General features: G+C 44.2%; 1 protein-coding gene across 1 annotated transcript in view; it reads right to left on the bottom strand.

The window, feature by feature from the left end:
- Positions 1-903: 903 nt before the first annotated feature.
- LOC116513929 (phospholipid phosphatase 2-like) overlaps positions 904-19,191 on the bottom strand; it is a 52,632-nt gene continuing 34,344 nt past the window's right edge. Inside the window, 6 exon segments of the mRNA XM_032225304.1 lie at positions 904-1,046; positions 1,799-1,830; positions 1,833-1,974; positions 3,987-4,044; positions 7,068-7,345; positions 12,665-12,816. Of these exon segments, the coding sequence (XP_032081195.1) occupies positions 909-1,046; positions 1,799-1,830; positions 1,833-1,974; positions 3,987-4,044; positions 7,068-7,345; positions 12,665-12,816 (800 nt within the window). The 3' untranslated portion in view covers positions 904-908.

The raw sequence follows: 19,191 nt of genomic DNA, 5'->3' as shown, positions 1-19,191 counted from the left end.
CGTCACTGATATCCAGTATTGGTATTTCTTATGGTCGCTCAACCCAGACTAAATTTTAAGACATTATCTGGGTGACAATTTGGTTTTTATGGAGAAATCTAGATATTCAACTTGGCAACTTTGAAGACCCGTGGACCAACTCCCAGAATTCCTGGCTGGGGGGGGGGGAAATTCCATGGCTGGCTGGGGAATTCTGGGAGTTGAAGTCCACGGGTCTTCAATGTTGCCAAGATTGGACACCCCAGAGCAAATATTTCAAACCACAAGTCATTTCAGACAGTTTGTCTGCATTCAAACACAAATCCCTTTTCGATCGCCCATTGGGCCCCTATAAAAACTACTAAATTAAAGGAAATGTCAGAAAAACACTCAAAAGGTGTTTAAAAAACCACCAATTTTGGTGCCTTTCCTCGGGAATCCTTCCAAAGTTTTGGGGAGAGGGATTATGAGACACCCACTAACTTTTTCAAAGCAAGCAGTTGCAAACTTTTGCAAAGCCAAGAGCAAAGTCCAGATAAAATGCCGGCCATCGAGCGGAATATACACACCGGTGTGTGATTTTTACCCCCCACGCGGAAAAGAATTTGTCCAGAAGTCTTTCAACAAGAGACAAAAAGATTTGAACATTTTCAGATTCTGCCCCGGCTTATGTGGCGGTGAGGCAGGCTTTTTCCAAGTGTCAAACTTGTGTTGCGTTTGTGCTGTGCAGTAGCATCGGGTGTGATAAAAAAAATAAACAAAAGCGTTTAAAAAAACGAACGAAAAAGAAGAACGAAAGAGGGGGGAAAAATCTCCCAGTTTTCCCTTCTTCGTTGGACAAGTTCAAAGGAAAGTAGAAATGCATCGGAGGAGGAGGGATGCGGATTACGTGTTCGCTGCTGAAATGAAAACAATTCAAATCGCCCCGTTCACACAGGGACACGATAGTTGCAGTGGTTACACTCCGACTCGCTTAGTGGCAGGGGGATGCTGGGTTTACGCCCGAGGTCCTGTTCGGCACACGGTGACTGGGGCCTCTCCTTGAAGAAGTCAGAGATGTAGCGGACCTGGGGGAAAAGGGGGCTCGGATGAGAAGATGCCAAAGATGGACAGTTTGATTTAGTGGTTAAGGCACCGAGGCTAGAAACTGGGAGAATTGTGAATTCTAGTCCTGCCTTAGGCATGAAAGCCAACTGGGTGACTTTGGGTCAATCACCAGGAGACAGTGAGTTCTAGTTCTGCCTTAGGCATGAAAGCCACCTGGATGACTTTGGGTCAATCACCAGGAGACAATGAGTTCTAGTTCTGCCTTAGGCATGGAAACCAGCTGGGTGTCTTTGGGCCAATCACCAGGAGACAGTGAGTTCTAGTTCTGCCTTAGGCATGAAAGCCAGGCGGGTGACTTTGGGCCAATCACCAGGAGACAGTGAGTTCTAGTTCTGCCTTAGGCATGAAAGCCAACTGGGTGACTTTGGGTCAATCACCAGGAGACAGTGAGTTCTAGTTCTGCCTTAGGCATGAAAGCCACCTGGATGACTTGGGGTCAATCACCAGGAGATGATGAGTTCTAGTCCTGCCTCAGGCATGAAAGCCAACTGGGTGACTTTGGGCCACTCACCAGGAGACAGTGAGTTCTAGTTCTGCCTTGGGCATGAAAGCCAACTGGGTCAATCACCAGGAGACAGTGAGTTCTAGTTCTGCCTTAGGCATGAAAGCCAACTGGATGACTTGGGTCAATCACCAGGAGACAGTGGTTCTAGTTCTGCCTTAGGCATGAAAGCCACCTGGATGACTCTGGGTCCATCAGCCCATTGCTTACCGTAAGAATAGCGATGAGTCCTCCCTGCAAAGCCCAACCAGCACATCACTCCAATGGTGCTTGTAGTCCGACACTCGGCTGTAGCCCACGTAGATGGCGAAGCAGAGGAGAAAGAACTGGATAGTCGGGCGCAGCAGCCGAGCCCATCTGCCAACCAGCCGGGCCTGAATGTAGAGCTAGAAACAACAAGAAAGGGGGGGGCGGCTTTAGAGATGGCCCCCAGAGGACTATGGCTTTGGAAGAAGGTCTTCCTTTGTACCCCAATGCTCCACCTGATGCCCAAATTGAATTCCACCCATGCTTCCAATCCTAAATGAGCACTAAAACTGGCCTTGCCTAATGCGGCCATAGGAAAGAAGAAGGAGGGAGGAAATGGGAGGAGGGAGGGAAGGAGGAAAGGAGGGAGGGAGGCTGGCAGGAAGGAAGGAAAGAAAGAGGTGGGAAGTGGACAGAAGGAGGAAGGAAGGAAGAGGAAGGAAATGGGAGAGTGGGTAGACAGAAGGAGAAGGAGGAAAGAAGCAGGGAGGGAGGAAGGAAGGCGAGAAGTGAGGTGGAAGGAAGGAGGGAGGGAGGGAGAGAGGAAGGAAGGAGGAAGCAAACAAACGGTAAATAAACAAGGGAGGCATGCGAATAATAAATCAATAAAGGACGCAAATATATAAACTTTCCAATTAAATAAATAGGGCGTGAAAATAAAGAGAGGGGGGCCTCCCCAAAAAATAAATAAATAAAGGAAGGAGAAATATATAGGACAGAAATAAGTAGATAAAGGAAGTGTGCAAACAAACAAACAAAGGAAGCAGGTAAATAAAGCGTGCAAATAAATTAGTGAATAAAGCACGGAAGTCTGATAAAGCCAGCAAATAACTGAAGGCTGCATGCAAAGGAATAAATGTGCAAATAAATTAAGTTAGCAAATGAAGAAAGAACGCAAATAATTAGATAGATAGATAGATAGATAGATAGATAGATAGATAGATAGATAGATAGATAGATAGATAAATGGAGTGTGCCAATAAATACCATGCAACATTTCTCTCCCACCTCCCACAATTTGAAAGATCCTCACAGAAACCTGCGCCCCCCCCGCCCCCCGCCCCCTGTGACCAGGAAGCTGCTGGGGGTTCTGTGCCAGCCTTGTGGCTCTCTCATTTCCTTTTTAAACGAGTAGAAAATCTGATCAGAGGTCTAAAGGGGATTTGCAATTCAGAACCGAGGTGGGAAGAGAAGCAGAACATCTGCTACCTCACTATTTTTTTTTACTTTATTTGTTTTTTTAAAAGAACCAGGAGCTTTGGAAGTCAACCAGATCTCTTTTTTTCTGATTGTGGGGGGGAATGTTGGCCGCATCCTGCCTAACTTTGTTAAAGAGTTCTCCAGATTCCAATGTTTCGGAAGCTTGGCCACTTGAAGATGGGTGGACTTCACTCCCAGAATTCCCTAGCCAGCAAGAAAGATTGCTGGACTTCAAATCCCCAAATTCCCCTGCCAGCAGAACTGGCTAGGGAATTCTGGGAGTTGAAGTCCACCTATTCCCAGTAGCTCTGAAGCTTGGCCACTTGAAAATAGGTGTACTTCAACGCCCAATTCCTCAGCCAGATGGGTGGACCTCAACTCCCAGAATTCCCAAGCCAGATGGGTGGACCTCAACTCCCAGAATTCCCCAGCCTGCCAGCAAGATGGGTGGACCTCAACTCCCAGAATTCCCCAGCCTGCCAGCAAGATGCTGGACCTCAACTCCCAGGATTCCCAAGCCTGCCAGCAGGATAGCTGGACTTCAAATCCCAGAATTCCCCAGTCAGCAGAACTGGCTAGGGAATTCTGGGAGTTGAAGTCCACCTATTTTCAAGTAGCTCTGAAGCTTGGCCACTTGAAGATGGGTGTACTTCAACTCCCAGAATTCCCCAGCCAGATGGGTGGACCTCAACTCCCAGAATTCCCCAGCCAGCCAGCAGGATGTCTGGACTTCAAATCCCAGAGTTCCCCAGTCAGCAGAACTGGCTAGGGAATTCTGGGAGTTGAAGTCCACCTATCTTCAAGTAGCTAAGGTTGAGAAACACTGCTCACAATTGCTTCTTTCCTGATCCTTTGAAATGAAAACACACCTGTGACTTTAGGTCCCAAAAATGGCATCCATCCCCCCTCTTATTCCAGAAAACCATTTCAATCCCTCGATCCATTCACTCACCGCTAAAAACAACATGCAGTACATCGCAAAGGAAGAATGTCCAGAATAGAATGACAATCTAGAAAGAGAAGGGGGGGGGGAAGGAGAAATATATAGATTAACAGGTAAATCCTTAAATTATAATCCCACAATTGGAAGCCCCAAATTTCTGTTGCAACGTGAAACATCGGTTTAAATGAATTTTGCCCGATTTTACGACCTTTCTGCAGCAGCTGTTAAGTGATCACTGCCACGTTAGGTTAGTAACACGGTTGTTAAGTGAATCTGGCTTCTCCATTGACTCTGCTTGTTAGAAGGTCGCAAAAGGGGATCACGTGACCTCCGGGACACTGCAACTGGCATAAATAGAGTCGGTTGCCAAGCATCTGATTTTTTTTATTAAAGTTTTTTTATTTTTAATTTTCAAAACAACACGACACATAAAATCTTCCTTTTTACATACTGTAGAAAGTGTATCAGTTGGTTATAAAAAACTTTTGTACATCTCTTCCACAGTCATCAAGCATAATTTATAATAACTCAAGTATTTTAACTCAAATATTTATACATGTTATCATCATCATACCTCCATTTTCATTTGACTATAATTGTTTAAATGTCCTTCATCATAAAATATACCAAGGTTTAATACATAACCACATACTGGCATTTCATTTACAATTTCTAAAATCCTCCAACGACACTAAATCCTGGTTGTACCACAAAACCGCGGACGACAAAATCGCGGTCGACAAAATAGCGTATGTGACGTCATCACAGCGCGACGAAAAAGATCGAAAAATGTAAAAATAAAGCGAAAACCTCACCCTAACCCCCCCAAACCTAACCCTAAACCTAACCCTAACCCTAACCCTTAACCTAACCCTAAACCTAACCCTTAACGTAACGAAAAACCTAACGCTAACCCTTAACCTAACCCTAAATCTAACCCTAAACGTAACCCTTAACCTAACGCTAAACCTAACGCTAACCCTTAACCTAACGCTAAACGTAACGCTAACGCTCTAACCCTAACCCTAACCCTAACCCTTAACCTAACCCTAACCCTAACCCTTAACCTAACGCTTACCTTTATGTGAATCGGCTTGCTGTAATTTAATTTTTATTTCAATTTTTCGATCTTTTTCGTCGCGTTGTGATGACATCACATACGCGATTTCGTCGACCGCGCTTTTGTGGAACGCGGTTTTGACGGGTCACGCTAAATCCTTATCTCCTATTCTAGCTAAACATCCATAATATTTAATAACAAAGTTTTCTATCCTTCTTTCCAAATCGCTGTTTACAATTCAATCTCATTTCCTTAACTATGATGAATCATTATTAATTTTTGACTGCTTCCTGTTAATGGTTACCAGCATCTATTTATAACTGCATTGATTTTAAGAATTGCCAGGAAATTCAGTTCATATTCACATTCATCTATTCCTGAAATAGAGTTTTTTCCTTTTAGGTATTTGCTCTCTTAAAGGTAAAGGTAAGGTTTCCCCTCGCGCATATGTGCTAGTCGTTCCTGACTCTAGGGGCAGTGCTCATCTACGTTTCAAAGCCAGAGAGTCAACGCTGTCCGAAGACGTCTCCGTGGTCATGTGGCCGGCATGACTAAACACCGAAGGCGCACGGAACGCTGTTCCCTTCCCACCAAAGGTGGTTCCTATTTTTCTACTTGCATTTTAATGTGCTTTTGAACTGCTAGGTTGGCAGAAGCTAGGACAAGTCACAGGAGCTCACTCCGTTACACAGCGCTAGGGATTCGAACTGCCGAACTGCCGCCTTTTCTGATTGACAAGATCAGCATCTTAGCCACTGAGTCTCTGAATTTTACCCTCTTGCGGTGATGTTATATTTGAAACTTCCTTTTCGAACGTAGCTTTGCCTACTGATCGAATTTCTGCGGCAAGGTTTGTGGCCTTTGCAAAAACAATGCAGGCAGTCCTTGGCTTACGACCACAATGGAAACCAAAGTTGATGTCGCTAAGTGAAACATCCATGAAGTGACTTTTTGGCCCATTTTTTGTGACCCGTCTTGCCACAGTTGTTAAGTGAATCACTGCAGTTCTTAAGTTGGTAACAGGTTTGTTAGGTGAAGCTGGCTTCCCCATGGATTTTGCTCGTCGGAAGGTTGCAAAAGGGGATCGTGTGAAACACCCCTCCCCCCGGGGCATTGCAACCGTCGTAAGTATGAACCAGTTGCCAAGTGTCTGAATTTTGATCACGTGACCATGGGGACCAACGGTTTTGTGTGTGAAAAAAATGCCTTAAATAATTTTTTCAGTGCCGTTGTAATTTTGAAGGGTTACTAAATGAATTTTTGTGATGGCATTTGGGTAACAACTTCCTCACATCAATGACGCTGTTTGGACAGAAACAATATTGTGTGTGTGTGTGTGTGTTTGTGTGTGTGTGTGTGTAGCCATTGAGTTAGTAAATCCTCACGATTTTATAGATATTAATTAAGGGGGTATTTGTTGCAGTGATTAGGGCAGCAGGCTGGAAACTGGGGACTATGAGTTCAAGTCCTACCTTAGCCACAAAGCCAATTGGGTGACCTTGGGCCGGCCACTCTCCCTCAGCCCTTGGAAGGAAGCAATGGCAAATCACTTGCCAAGAAAACTGCAGCTACTTGTTCAGATGGTCACTAGGAGTAACAATTGATTCCAAGGAATCCAGAAAAAAAGGTTAATAGTTAATTATGGATACAGATAGTCCTCCTTTAGCGACTGCCTCATTTAGCGACTGTTCCGCGGCCACAGTGGTGAAAAAGTAACTTTACAAAAATCCTTGCATTCACTACCTGGGTGGTGAGAGTGTAAGCACAGTCACAGTTTATTATATTTATTTATTTATTTTAGAAAATTTATATTGCTGCCTCCTTGCCCATTAGGCTTCACTTAATGACCAAATTCCAGGTCCAAATGTGATCGCTAAACGAGGACCAGCTGTTTTCCTGAAAGAAAAAAATTTCGGGGAATATTCCAGCGCAACACGGAAGCCATAGGGAATATATGGATATGGAAACCGGGTCCCAACGGCGGTCGTAAGTCCGAGGACCCTCTGCACCTCTGACGGCACTGAACGTACCTGGATTCCGTGATGTTTCTGGGGTTGCCCTGGCATACGTCTTCCACCTGGAGGTAAAGCGAGCAATTCACTTTGGTCCAGTCTGGCTGGCAGACCGCCAGGAAATTGGGCCGCAGACGGCCGATCGTGTACTTGGCCAAGTCGGTCAGCGATTGGCTGACGGCGCTGCCAAACAGGAAGGTCCCAATCACTTTGTAGAGGGCGGCCAGGTAATTGTTGAACTGGGAACGGGAGTACAAGCGCTCCGTGTAGACCAGGTAAGCCTCGCCGATCGAAATCTGAGGAGAAAAAAAAAATGAAAGGGGAGGTTCCCCCGGGACATCCATTACACCCTCCCCGCCTCGCTTTCCACCCTCAAAGCTGGCGGGTCGCCCTTGTGAAGACGCCACTAGCCCTTAAGTCACCAGGCGACCATCCACGACCCAAGACACCTCTGGGAATTCTACCCTGGACATTTCTAAGAAGAGTCTAGAACCAGTGATGCCGAAAAGGGGGCGCTGGGGGCGCTTGTCAGGGACGCGACCTGGAAGAGGAGCTGCCCTATGTCCGCATGCACACTGTGCAGCTCCTCTTCTGGTTTCTAGCATGCACGACGATCAGCTGGCCAGTGCACATGCACAGATGGAAACTAGAAGACCAGCTCTTCCGGTTTCTGGCACTGCCATGCGCGCAAAGGCCAGCTGATCGTCACATGTGCAGGCGTGCCAGAAACCCAGAGCAAAGGGCAAGGCTGCATGTGCCGTGAGACATGGCTGTGCGTGCCACTTTTCTATTCTATTCTGTTCTGTTGTTCTGTTCTATTCTTCATTCCAATATTCTATTCTGTTCTATTCTATTCTTCATTCCAATATTCTATTCTGTTCTGTTCTATTCTGATCTGTTCTATTCTATTCTTCATTCCAATATTCTATTCTGTTCTGTTCTATTCTGATCTGTTCTATTCTTCATTCCAATATTCTATTCTGTTCTGTTCCGTTGTTCTGTTCTGTTCTTCATTCCAATATTCTATTCTGTTCTATTCTGATCTGTTCTATTCTATTCTGATCTGTTCTATTCTATTCTGATCTGTTCTATTCTATTCTGATCTGTTCTATTCTATTCTGATCTGTTCTATTCTATTCTTCATTCCAATATTCTATTCTGTTCTATTCTATTCTGATCTGTTCTATTCTATTCTTCATTCCAATATTCTATTCTGTTCTGTTGTTCTGTTCTGTTCTATTCTTCATTCCAATATTCTGTTCTATTCTTCATTCCAATATTCTGTTCTGTTCTGTTCTATTCTATTCTATTCTTCATTCCAATATTCTATTCTGTTCTGTTCTATTCTATTCTGATCTGTTCTATTCTATTCTTCATTCCAATATTCTATTCTGTTCTGTTCTATTCTATTCTTCATTCCAATATTCTATTCTGTTCTGTTATTCTGTTCTGTTCTATTCTTCATTCCAATATTCTATTCTATTCTGTTCTGTTCTGTTCTTCATTCCAATATTCTGTTCTGTTCTACTCCTATTCCTCAAATGCAAACAGGACCAATTGTGCTACAGGCAGTCCTTGGTTTACAACTGTTCATTTAGGGACTCTTTGAAGTTACAACAGCACTGAAAAAGTCACCTTTTTCACACTTATGACCATTACAGCATTCCTATGGTGACGGGATCAAAATTCAGATGCTTGGCAACTGACTTGTACTTATGACGGTAGCAATGTCCCAGGGTGACGTGATCCCCTTTTGTGACTTTCTGGCAAGCAAAGTCAAAGGGGAAGTCGGATTCACTTAACAACCGTGTTACTAACTTACCAACTACAATGATTCGCTTAATGACTGTGGCAAGAAAATAGCCACAGCAATAGCACTTAATACTTGTATACCGCTTCACAGTGCTTTTACAGCCCTCTCTAAGCGGTTTACAGAATCAGCCTCTTGCCCCCAACAATCTGGAAAAGGTATAAAATGGGGCCAAACTCCCTTAACAAATGTCTCACTTAGCAACAGAAGCTTTAGGCTCATTTGTGGTCGTAAGTCAAGGTCTACCTGTACTAGGAAAATGAAATGGCGACTTCTATCCCTAATTTTTTCAGTCGGAGAAGAAAGTCTTTTATCCTGTTCAGCCACACCGAGTCGGAAACTTTAATTAAGTTTCTCATTAAGAAAAGGAGAGTGAAATTTAGAACAGCTGAATAAAAACCAAGATTTTAAAATTGTCTGCCGGGTTCTTTGTTCCCATCTGCAAACAATAGTAAAGTTCAGATGGCTAAGCATTAAATTTAAACGGTTTCAGCTTCCTTTTCACATCGTACAAACAATTAAACACGCTGCTCCGTCTCTTTTACTAACAGTACATTGAGCAATTATTGTATAACCTCGGGAATTACCTGCTCATTCTTACTTAACACCTTCCTTTTTTTGGAGGCTACCCATTTGATTTTAATCAGATAAAAGGATTACCCCAAGACTAAACCGAGGACGATTGACATACTTTTCAAAAAGAAGGAAATGACGATCAACCTTCCCCGTATACCTGTATAAGCTCTATTATGCTAAATAACATAACGTAAATAAATAGCATTTTAACTGTTTTAATTAAAAAAAGAAACTGGCTGTGGGTTATGATTCCCTGTTGTGGCCCAGCAGGAGCCGTTGGAGCTGCCGATGGACTCCGACAGCGAGGGGCCCTATGAGTTGGGAAGATGTGGAGGACCCTGGACAGGGTTCCGACTCTGAGCAGGGCGCAGAGAGGCTGGTTGGCCACCAGGAGGCGCCTGAGAAATGGAGCGGCGGCACGCTCCCGAAGTCAAGCCTTGGAGCAGTGGGGAGGAGACAAGGGAGTGTGATCCTGACGTCATGCATTGGAGCAGTGGGGAGGAGACAAGGGAGTTGGTCCTGGATGCCCAGAAACGGAGGGCTAATAGGCGTAAGGAACAGTTACGCAGTTACAGGAGATAATTGAACTCAGCTGGTGGTAATTAGGCTCCTCTCAAGACTATAAAAGGAATGGCTTTCCACACGCTCGTCGCAGGAGTCAACGTATTTACTAGAGCTGAAGAAGCTAGCGTGGCTCTCTTGGCAGGCTGGATTGCTGCCAAGGTCAGTCTGTGCTGGATTGCTGCCAAGGTCTAGTCTGTCTGTTAATAAATCCTTGAAGTATCTTTGTCTCGGCATGCTTTGGTGTATAAAGAGGGGGGTCAGAACAATTCCCTATGCCCATCTGTGGCATCTATGTACCACACGTGGCATGCAGAGCCCTCTCTGCAGGTACATGAGCTGTCCCCCCAGCTCAGCCCAGCATGCACATGGGACAGAGGGAAAACCCCCCCCCACATGCATGGGGGGCCGGTGGGGTATCACAGGGGAGATGCAGCCCCCCCCCCACCAGGGGCCTGTTTTTGATCCCAGGAGACTTCAGGGAGGCCTACTAGGCCCAAAACGGGGCACGTGTGTGTGTGTGTTTGAATGTGCATGTGCGGGGAGAGGCGGGAGATCGGGGGGGGGGGATTGCCTGCATATATGTGGAGATGTGTGGCACGCGAGTGGGGTGTCTCATGCGCAATGACAAGGTTAGCCATCACTGCCAGGGGTCAGCAATCTGCGGCTCATGTGGCTCTTTCATCCCTCTGCTGTGGCTCCCTATCGCTCAAAATATGCGTCAAAACCACCAATGTGATTTATTGAGCTTTTCAACCCCCAGTAGATAAATTAAAGAAAAGAAAAGTTGCAGAAGAAAACCGAACGTTTAACTACATATACTAAGTTTTGTGGTCACTCAGGAAATAGTCAGGGAAGGGTTTTGTGGCTCCCGATGTTTTCTTTTTTGTGGGAAACGGGTCCAAATGGCTCTTTGAGTGTTTAAGGTTGCCGACCCCTGCCCTATACTAATTAACTGCACTTTTTAACCAATAAAACAATCTGCATGATATAGTAAGATACTGGGAAGGACTGGGTGAAGTGGGGGTGGGAGGAGAAAATTGCACCCCAAAATAGCGGTTAAGGAAAGAAACATGTCCACCTCTCACCTGATCTCCCAGAAGGTGGGCCAAGTAAAAACTGGACATAGATTTGAAAGAAAAATTGGGGTAAAAAGGGAAATTATTTCCAAATGTGATCAACAGACTTTCAGTCTTATCTGATAAAAGAATTCTCGGCCCAATATTTCACAAACATTCTGTTGCTAAGTGAGACAGTTGTTAAGTGAGTTTTGTCACATCCTATGACCTAACTTGCCACCGTTCTTAAGTGAATCACTGCAATTGTTAAGTTAGTCACATGGTTGTTAAATGCATCTGATCTCCCCATTTGCTCATCCAATGTTCACACAGAAGGGGATCACATGACCCCGGAACATTGCAACCGTCGGTTGCCGAACATCTGAATGTTAATCCCGTGACCCTGGGGATGCTGCAACGGCTGTAAGTGTGAAAAACGGTCCTAAGTCACTAAATGAACTATTGTAAGTTGAGGACTGCCTGTATTCCCAGCTGTTTTAGGCTGAGCAAAAAAATATAAGTCACCTGGGAAAGCCAATGGAAATCATCAAAACCATAAAAAAGCGAAAGCTAGAATATTTCAGACATGTGATGCGACACCCGGAAAAATAGGCATCCTTCACTTAATCCTTACTCAAAAGAGACAAATAAAACACAATTTAAGGATTATCCTAGATTTCATAGAACAGAACAGAATAGAATAGAATAACAGAGTTGGAAGGGACCTTGGAGGTCTTCTAGTCCAACCCCCTGCCTAGGCAGGAAACTCTATACTGTTCCAGACAAATGGCTATCCAACATCTTCTTAAAGCCTTCCAGTGTTGGGGCATTCACAACTTCTGGAGGCAACTTCTGTTCCACTGATTAATTGTTCTAACTGTCAGGAAATTTCTCCTCAGGTCTAAATTGCTTCTCCCCTTGATTAATTTCCACCCATTGCTTCTTGTTCTACCCTCAGGTGCCTTGGAGAATAGTTTGACTCCCTCTTCTTTGTGGCAACCCCTGAGATATTGGAACACTGCTATCATGTCTCCCCTAGTCCTTCTTTTCATTAAACTAGACATACCCAGTTCCTGCAACCGTTCTTCATATGTTTTAACCTCCAGTCCCCTAATCCTCTTCGTTGCTCTTCTCTGCACTCTTTCTAGAGTCTCCACATCTTTTCTACATCGTGGAGACCAAAACTGACTGCAAATATTCCAAGTGTGGCCTTACCAAGGCCTTATAAAGTGGTATTAACACTTGACGTGATCTTGATTCCATCCCTCTGTTTATGCAGCCTAGAACTGTGTTGGCTTTTTTGGCAGCTGCTGCACACGGCTGGCTCCTATTCAAATGGTTGTCCACTGGGACTCCAAGATCCCTCTCACAGTTACTACTATTGAGCCAGGTACCACCTATACTGTTTCCTCCAAGGAAAGATTGAAGGCCAATGAGGTCCAAGCAGAAGAAGAACATCATGGCTTTGAAATCTAAGGGACTGGGTTTTCGGACAAAACTCAACAGCACTTTTTTCGTGCGGCTGTCGATAAAAACAGGATCGCCAACGTCCAATGACGGATACGGCACAAGAAGAAGAAGAGGAGGAAAGAAAAAAACACCAGCCTTACTATAAAAACGGTGCAGGGAATGGTCACGCCAGCCATCACCCCATGCGTAATGGTGTCCGGCTTATACGGATAACGGATGGAAGTGTCCTCACAGTAGAAGCTCCTTTTGTAAGGGGAATTCACCAAGGTCAGGATGGCGAATGGAAGTGAGGCTGCAAGGGAGAGAGAGAGAAAAAAAACAGACACGACGTTCAATAGGGCTCCTCACCAACTCTTTTTTTCATACTATATACCCCCCTCCCCCCTAAGACCCCACCTCCCTCCCCCCCCCCGACTTCCCAGAGCCCGTACACGGTATAGATTTTTAACAAACACAGTCTAAAATATATTAAGACAAAGGAAGTTAAAAAAAAAGGAAGTCAATAACACCTGCGTTGAACTCAGCTTCTTCCTGTTACACTAACTTTGAGCAGTTTAGATTATTCCTAATCTTAAGCATAGGCTATCTGGAATTTCTTAGTCCCGTATTTGTTTTGTGTATAGTCAATCCATTTTTTCCAGTCTCGTTTATATCTCTCATTTGAGTGGTCTTTAAGATATGCCGATATTTTAGCCATCTCGGCTAGGTTTGTAACTTTCAATGTCCATTCTTGAGTTGTAGGCAAGTCTTCCTTCTTCCAGTATTGCACCACCAACAGTCTTGCTGCCGTTATTAGGTGCAGAACCAAGTTGGTCTCTACCGCTGTAAAGTCAGTACATATACCTAGTAAAAATAACTGAGGAGTAAACTTTATCCTTCTTTTAAAGACATTTTGCATGATCCCCCACATTTTTATCCAAAATGCCTTAACCTTTTGACAAGTCCACCATATATGAAAATATGTAGCATCGAGAGAAGAGCTTTCAATAGGGCTCCTCACCAACTCTTTATCTCACATCTATCCCTGCTCAGGCACCTGCATAAATCAATTTATTGTCCGCAACAGCTGTACCTGGACACAAGTTGTTTAGGCACCAAAGAAATTGTCCTTCACACTTTTTGGCAGGGATTAACCTTTCCATCTGCAAAACAACCCATTAGAATATCTATGGAGATTCTCAGCGCATCCCAGATCATGGTTTGTTCCAGTGGTGGGTTTCAAATTTTTTTAGAACCTCTTCTGTAGGTGTGGCCTGCTTTGTGGGAGTGGCTTACTGGCCATGTGACCAGGTGGGAGTGGCTTGCCAGCCATGTGTCTGGGTGGGAGTGGCTTGCCAGCCATGTGACTGGGTGGGCGTGGCCAACTTGTAAAATATGGTGAAACTCACTTAACAACGCTCTTGCTTAGCAACCAAAATGTTGGCTCAGAAACTCTGGCATTTGAAGCACGCAAGTCTTAAAGCTGTCAAGTTACAAGACCCTTGCACCTCTAACCTCTTAGAAAAAAAACCCCAGGGGTGTTCAAACTTGACAGCTTTAAGACTTGTGGACTTCAACTCCCAGAATTCCTCCCCCAGTCATGTTGGCTCAGGAACTCTAGCACTGAAGTGTGCAAGTCTTAAAGCTGTCAAGTTACAAGACCCTCGCACCCTAACCCTTTAGAAAAAAAAACCCAGGGGTGTTCAAAGTTGACAGCTTTAAGACTTGTGGACTTCAACTCCCAGAATTCCTCCTCTCGCTCTTCGTCTTGATGTTGTGTGGACGGGCGGGGGGAGGGAGCTGGAACCGGTTCTAAATGGCACGGTAGATTTGTGGAACCTCTTCTAGAGAAGAGGCTAGAACTGGCAGGAACCCACCCCTGGTTTGTTCCAAAGGGATTTGTTCTTCAAGAGGGAACTGGATTCTCTCTCTCTTTTTTTTAAAGACATTTCGCTTCTCATTCAAGCAGCATGCGCGAAGCGAACCTGTTGTCAGGCCTGCAGTCATATCCCTTATAGGATCTTTGGCCTGCCATGCTCTCTATTATTTCACTATGCTGTTTCATTAGTTGGGGTAATTGGGAGGGGGAATAGTAAGGAGTAGAATTGTAGAATGTGTTGTTGTCATTCTTTTCTAGAAGCCCAAGGTCATCTTTTGTCTCCGCACCTCTGCACTTGACTGGAACTAGATGGGTGGAAATGCCAGCATGGGAGAGGAAGATTGGACCATGGGATGGACTTGTGGGTGCGGGGGCAAGATCATGAACTTTCAACTGGGTGGGAGCCACAGGAAGTTTTCAGATTCGGGTTTCCCACAGATGTGCCAACATGTCTCTCTTAATAAATTGGAAGTTTGAGGAAAGTTTTGCCTTGGACTCTGATTTAATTCTGGATGATATTTGGAACACTGCCACCAGTACCAATGCCGGTAGGAACCTACCAGGGGTAGGTTACTACTGGTTTGGTAGTAAAAAAAAAATTGCACGCACATTTTCATTTAAAAAGGATCTGTGCATGCGCACATTAAAAACAAATAAAAATGTACATTTTTAAAATGAAGATTGTTCTGCGCATACGCAGAACATAAAATCAAGAGGGCGCCGCCGATCAAGAACCGGTACGTGTGAGTTGGGGGGGAAAGGTAGGGGGAATGCTTAGATATCTTATTAACTGATTTTGTTTCAGAATATGTTATAAAGGTGTAATGTTATTGGAGGTCTATTGAAACTGCGAATGAATGCCAGTAGGTGGTTGTGTCTTTAAATACAAATGATTTCAGATAAAAGCACATTTGAATAATGGTAATTAAATGAGAATTGTGGTACAGTGATAGTAAAATACATAAAGATCTTTGATTTAAAATGTACAATTCAATTTGAACGAAGTATATGTAATGATTGTGGAGGAAGCGGACGAAATGTATTTGTAACCCATCGACACGCTTTCTACAAGATGTAACGAAGGATGATTCTTTTTTTTTGGTGTTTTTGTTTAATTTAAACAATAAAACTTTTCAAAAATAAGAAAGAAAGAACCGGTGCGTGTCACTGGATACGTTCGCCCCTTTCAGTTATGTTAAAAAAAATAAAATTAAGCCATGTTATCAATAATAAGCAAACAAAGGGATGTCCTTTTCCTTTCTTTCCCACCATAACGTATGATATTTTTTAATCCCGAAGGAATGGAAATAACCAAAGCGTTCATATCTTCCACTGAATGTTTTTGGGAAGCTCAAATTCCAGAGACCAACCTAGAATTATCCCAGCAGTGTCATCAAATATAATACGGCCTCAGCAGAAAAATAAAATCCACATTGATAGAGTTTATGTGAACCTATTTAATTTTCTCCGCCTAATGTGCCAATAATTCTAAGGGACGAATGAGGAGATCTTTTCCATAATGTCACTCTTTTGATTGTCGACCATGTGCAGATTTTTTCCAACTTCTTCTCCCTCCATCAAATCAAAACAAGCGTCCTTTAAGACAGTGTTTTTCAACCACTGTGCCGCGGCACACTAGTGTGCCGTGACATAGTGTAAGGTGTGCCGTGGGAAAAACACCCACCGGGTGTTTTTGCCTTGGGACGTCCCGAAAGTTGCTTTCGGGACACAGGGATGCCTCTATTAAGTCCCTGCGGCCCCGCGTTTACTTTAAAAACGCGGGGACCGCCGGGAGGTAGCGCATGCAGGGACGTCACTGACGTCCCATGCGTGCGCCCATAGCAACAATCGCGGAGGATTCAAGAGAATTACTTTATATATAGTCAATATAGGCACAGAGTTAAAAATTTTTAACATTTCTAATGGTGGTGTGCCTCGTGATTTTTTTCATGAAAAAAGTGTGCCTTTGCACAAAAAAGGTTGAAAAACACTGCTTTAAGAGAAGGCTGCAGTTTCCCTTGAGATCGTATCAATCTTTCGCCTTCTTTGCTTCTATTCTGCTGTCACATGGACAAAAATTCCTCTTTTTTCACCATTGTGGTTGTGTCCTGTGGCTTAGTGCTCGAAAGAGAGAAGACTCTAGTCCCCGACTTACGACCATTCGTTTAGTGCAGTAATGGTTTTCTCTTACCTTCACTACCGCCTGCGCAAAGCGTCTGTGATGGCGTCTGGGCAGGTAGGTGGAGCCTCGCGCGATGCTGCCGCCACCGGTTCGCCTGCATCGGGGCGAACCGGCAGAATACTACTTCTGGTTTAGTGACCATTCAAAGTTACAACGGCATTGAAAAAAGTCATTTAAGACTGTTTTTCAGAATTATGACTGTTGCCGCATCATCCCCATGGTCATGTGATCAAAATTCAGATGCTTGGCAACTGACTCATACTTGTGACGGATGCCGTGATCCCCTTTTGCGACCTTCTGACGAGCAAAGCCAACGGGAAAACCAGATTCACTTAACAACCGTGTGACTAACTGAACCACTGCAGTGATTCACTTAACAGCTATGGCCCCAAAAGATCATAAAACGGGACAAAATTTACTGCCTCACTTAGCAACGGAAGTTTTGGGCTCAATTGTGGTCCTACATTGAGGACTACCTGTATTATGTACCGATCTTGCTTTTTTTGCTCTTTATCCCTGTATTTAATGTTTTTATAAAGTACTTTACATATTTTTATGTTTATGATTTTAATTGCAACCCGCCCAGAATATCTTTGCAGAGATGGCAGCATAGAAGTTAAATAAATAAGTCTGATGTACATGCAATAATCAATCAATCAATCAATCAGAATAGAGCTGAAAGGGACCTTGGAGGTCTTCTAGTCCAACCCCTTGCTCAAACAGGGGACTCTATGCCATTTCATACAAGTGGATGTCCAGTCTCTTCTTAAAAACCTCCAGTGTTGGAGCATCCACAACTTCTGGAGGCAAGGCGTTCCATGGATTAATTGCTCTAACTGTCAGTAAATTTCTCCTTAATTCCAGCTTGCTTCTCTCTTTCATTAGTTTCCATCCATTGCTTCTTGTCATGCCCTCTGGCGCTTCTTTTAACATTTTTTTAACATTTCGACCTACATTTCATTTAGTGACTGTTTGAAATCACAACAGCACTGGAAAAAAAAAATCACACATAACCAGTTTCCACATTGGCAGCTGTTGCAGCATCCCCGTGATCACAATTCGGATGCCTGGATTCATATTTATGACGGTTTCAATGTCCTGGGGTCGTGTGATCCTGGCTAGGTTTCCGACAAGCAGGGTCAAGCCAGATTCCCTTAACAACTGCAACTTAGCAAATGTGGCTCCCCCAAATGTCATAAAACGGGGTGCAAATCTCCTTAAGAACTGTTTTGCTTAGCAACAGAAATGTGGGGGCTTGATTTTGGTCGTAGGTCGAGGACTACCCACCGGGATCAAAACGCACAAAACAAAACAAAATGAGGGGGGAAAAAACCCCTTTTCCTGAAAGCTGGGATAGTTGGGGCCAGGCAGGCTTTTGCGGGGAAAATTGCGTTCCCAGAAAGCAGAAGTAGGTCACACAATAAATTAATCTTAATATTTGGCGAAGCGCTTGGACAAGTCGCTGAAGTTTTCTTGGCATCGTTTTTGGATGTTGTTTTCCTTTAACGTCTTTTTCCCAGGGCCGAGTGAGTGAGTGACTGGCCCTGGGTCACCCAGCTGGCTTCGTGCCTGAGGCAGAATCTGAACTCGCATCCTCCTGATCTCTAGCCTGGGGCCTTTCATTACCACACCACACTGGTTCTCAGGGGGGGGGGGGAATGTAGGTTAACGATACATTTTTTTCCCTACATGTTATTAGCCTGCTTCCTAGGCTCTTTTTGACTGAAAACATGTTTGGTGTATGTGTGTGAGGTGTCCTTCCAGATAACAACAGGGTACTAGTCCCTGTTGTTTTCTTGCCAATACATTTCAGAAGTGGTTTTGCCCTTATCTTCTACTTCTCCCTGGGGAGAACAGAGAGAGAGAGAGAGGGTAAAGGCCCAGAGTCTCCAAGCTGGCTTCATAACTAAGGTAAAATTAGAACTCAGGATCTCTGGTTTTTAATCTGGTGCCCTGTGTATCTCGAAATTGGCCTGTGGACTTCAACTCCCAGAATTCCTCAGCTAGCAATGCTGGCTAGAGAATTCTGGGAATTGAAGTCCTCTCCTCTTAAAAGCTGCCACGTTTGAGAATTCTGGGAGTTGAAGTCCACCATTCTTAAAAGCTGCCACGTTTGAGAATTCTGGGAGTTGAAGTCCACCATCCTTAAAAGCTGCCACGTTTGAGAATTCTGGGAGTTGAAGTCCACCATTCTTAAAAACTGCCACATTTGAGAATTCTAGGAATTGAAGACCACCATTCTTAAAAGCTGCCACGTTTGAGAATTCTGGAAATTGAAGACCACCATTCTTAAAAGCTGCCACGTTTGAGAATTCTGGGAGTTGAAGACCACCAATCCTAAAAGCTGCCACGTTTGAGAATTCTGGGAGTTGAAGTCCACCATTCCTAAAAGCTGCCACATTTGAGAATTCTGGGAGTTGAAGTCCACCATTCCTAAAAGCTGCCACATTTGAGAATTCTGGGAGTTGAAGTCCACCATTCTTAAAACTGCCACATTTGAGAATTCTGGGAGTTGAAGTCCACCATTCCTAAAAGCTGCCACATTTGAGAATTCTGGGAGTTGAAGTCCACCATTCTTAAAAGCTGCCACATTTGAGAATTCTGGGAGTTGAAGTCCACCATTCTTA

Source organism: Thamnophis elegans, chromosome 1 (assembly GCF_009769535.1).
Source record: "Thamnophis elegans isolate rThaEle1 chromosome 1, rThaEle1.pri, whole genome shotgun sequence".
Taxonomy (NCBI): domain Eukaryota; kingdom Metazoa; phylum Chordata; class Lepidosauria; order Squamata; family Colubridae; genus Thamnophis; species Thamnophis elegans.
Note: the sequence above shows the minus strand (reverse complement) of the source record. Positions and strands in the feature narration are given on the sequence as shown.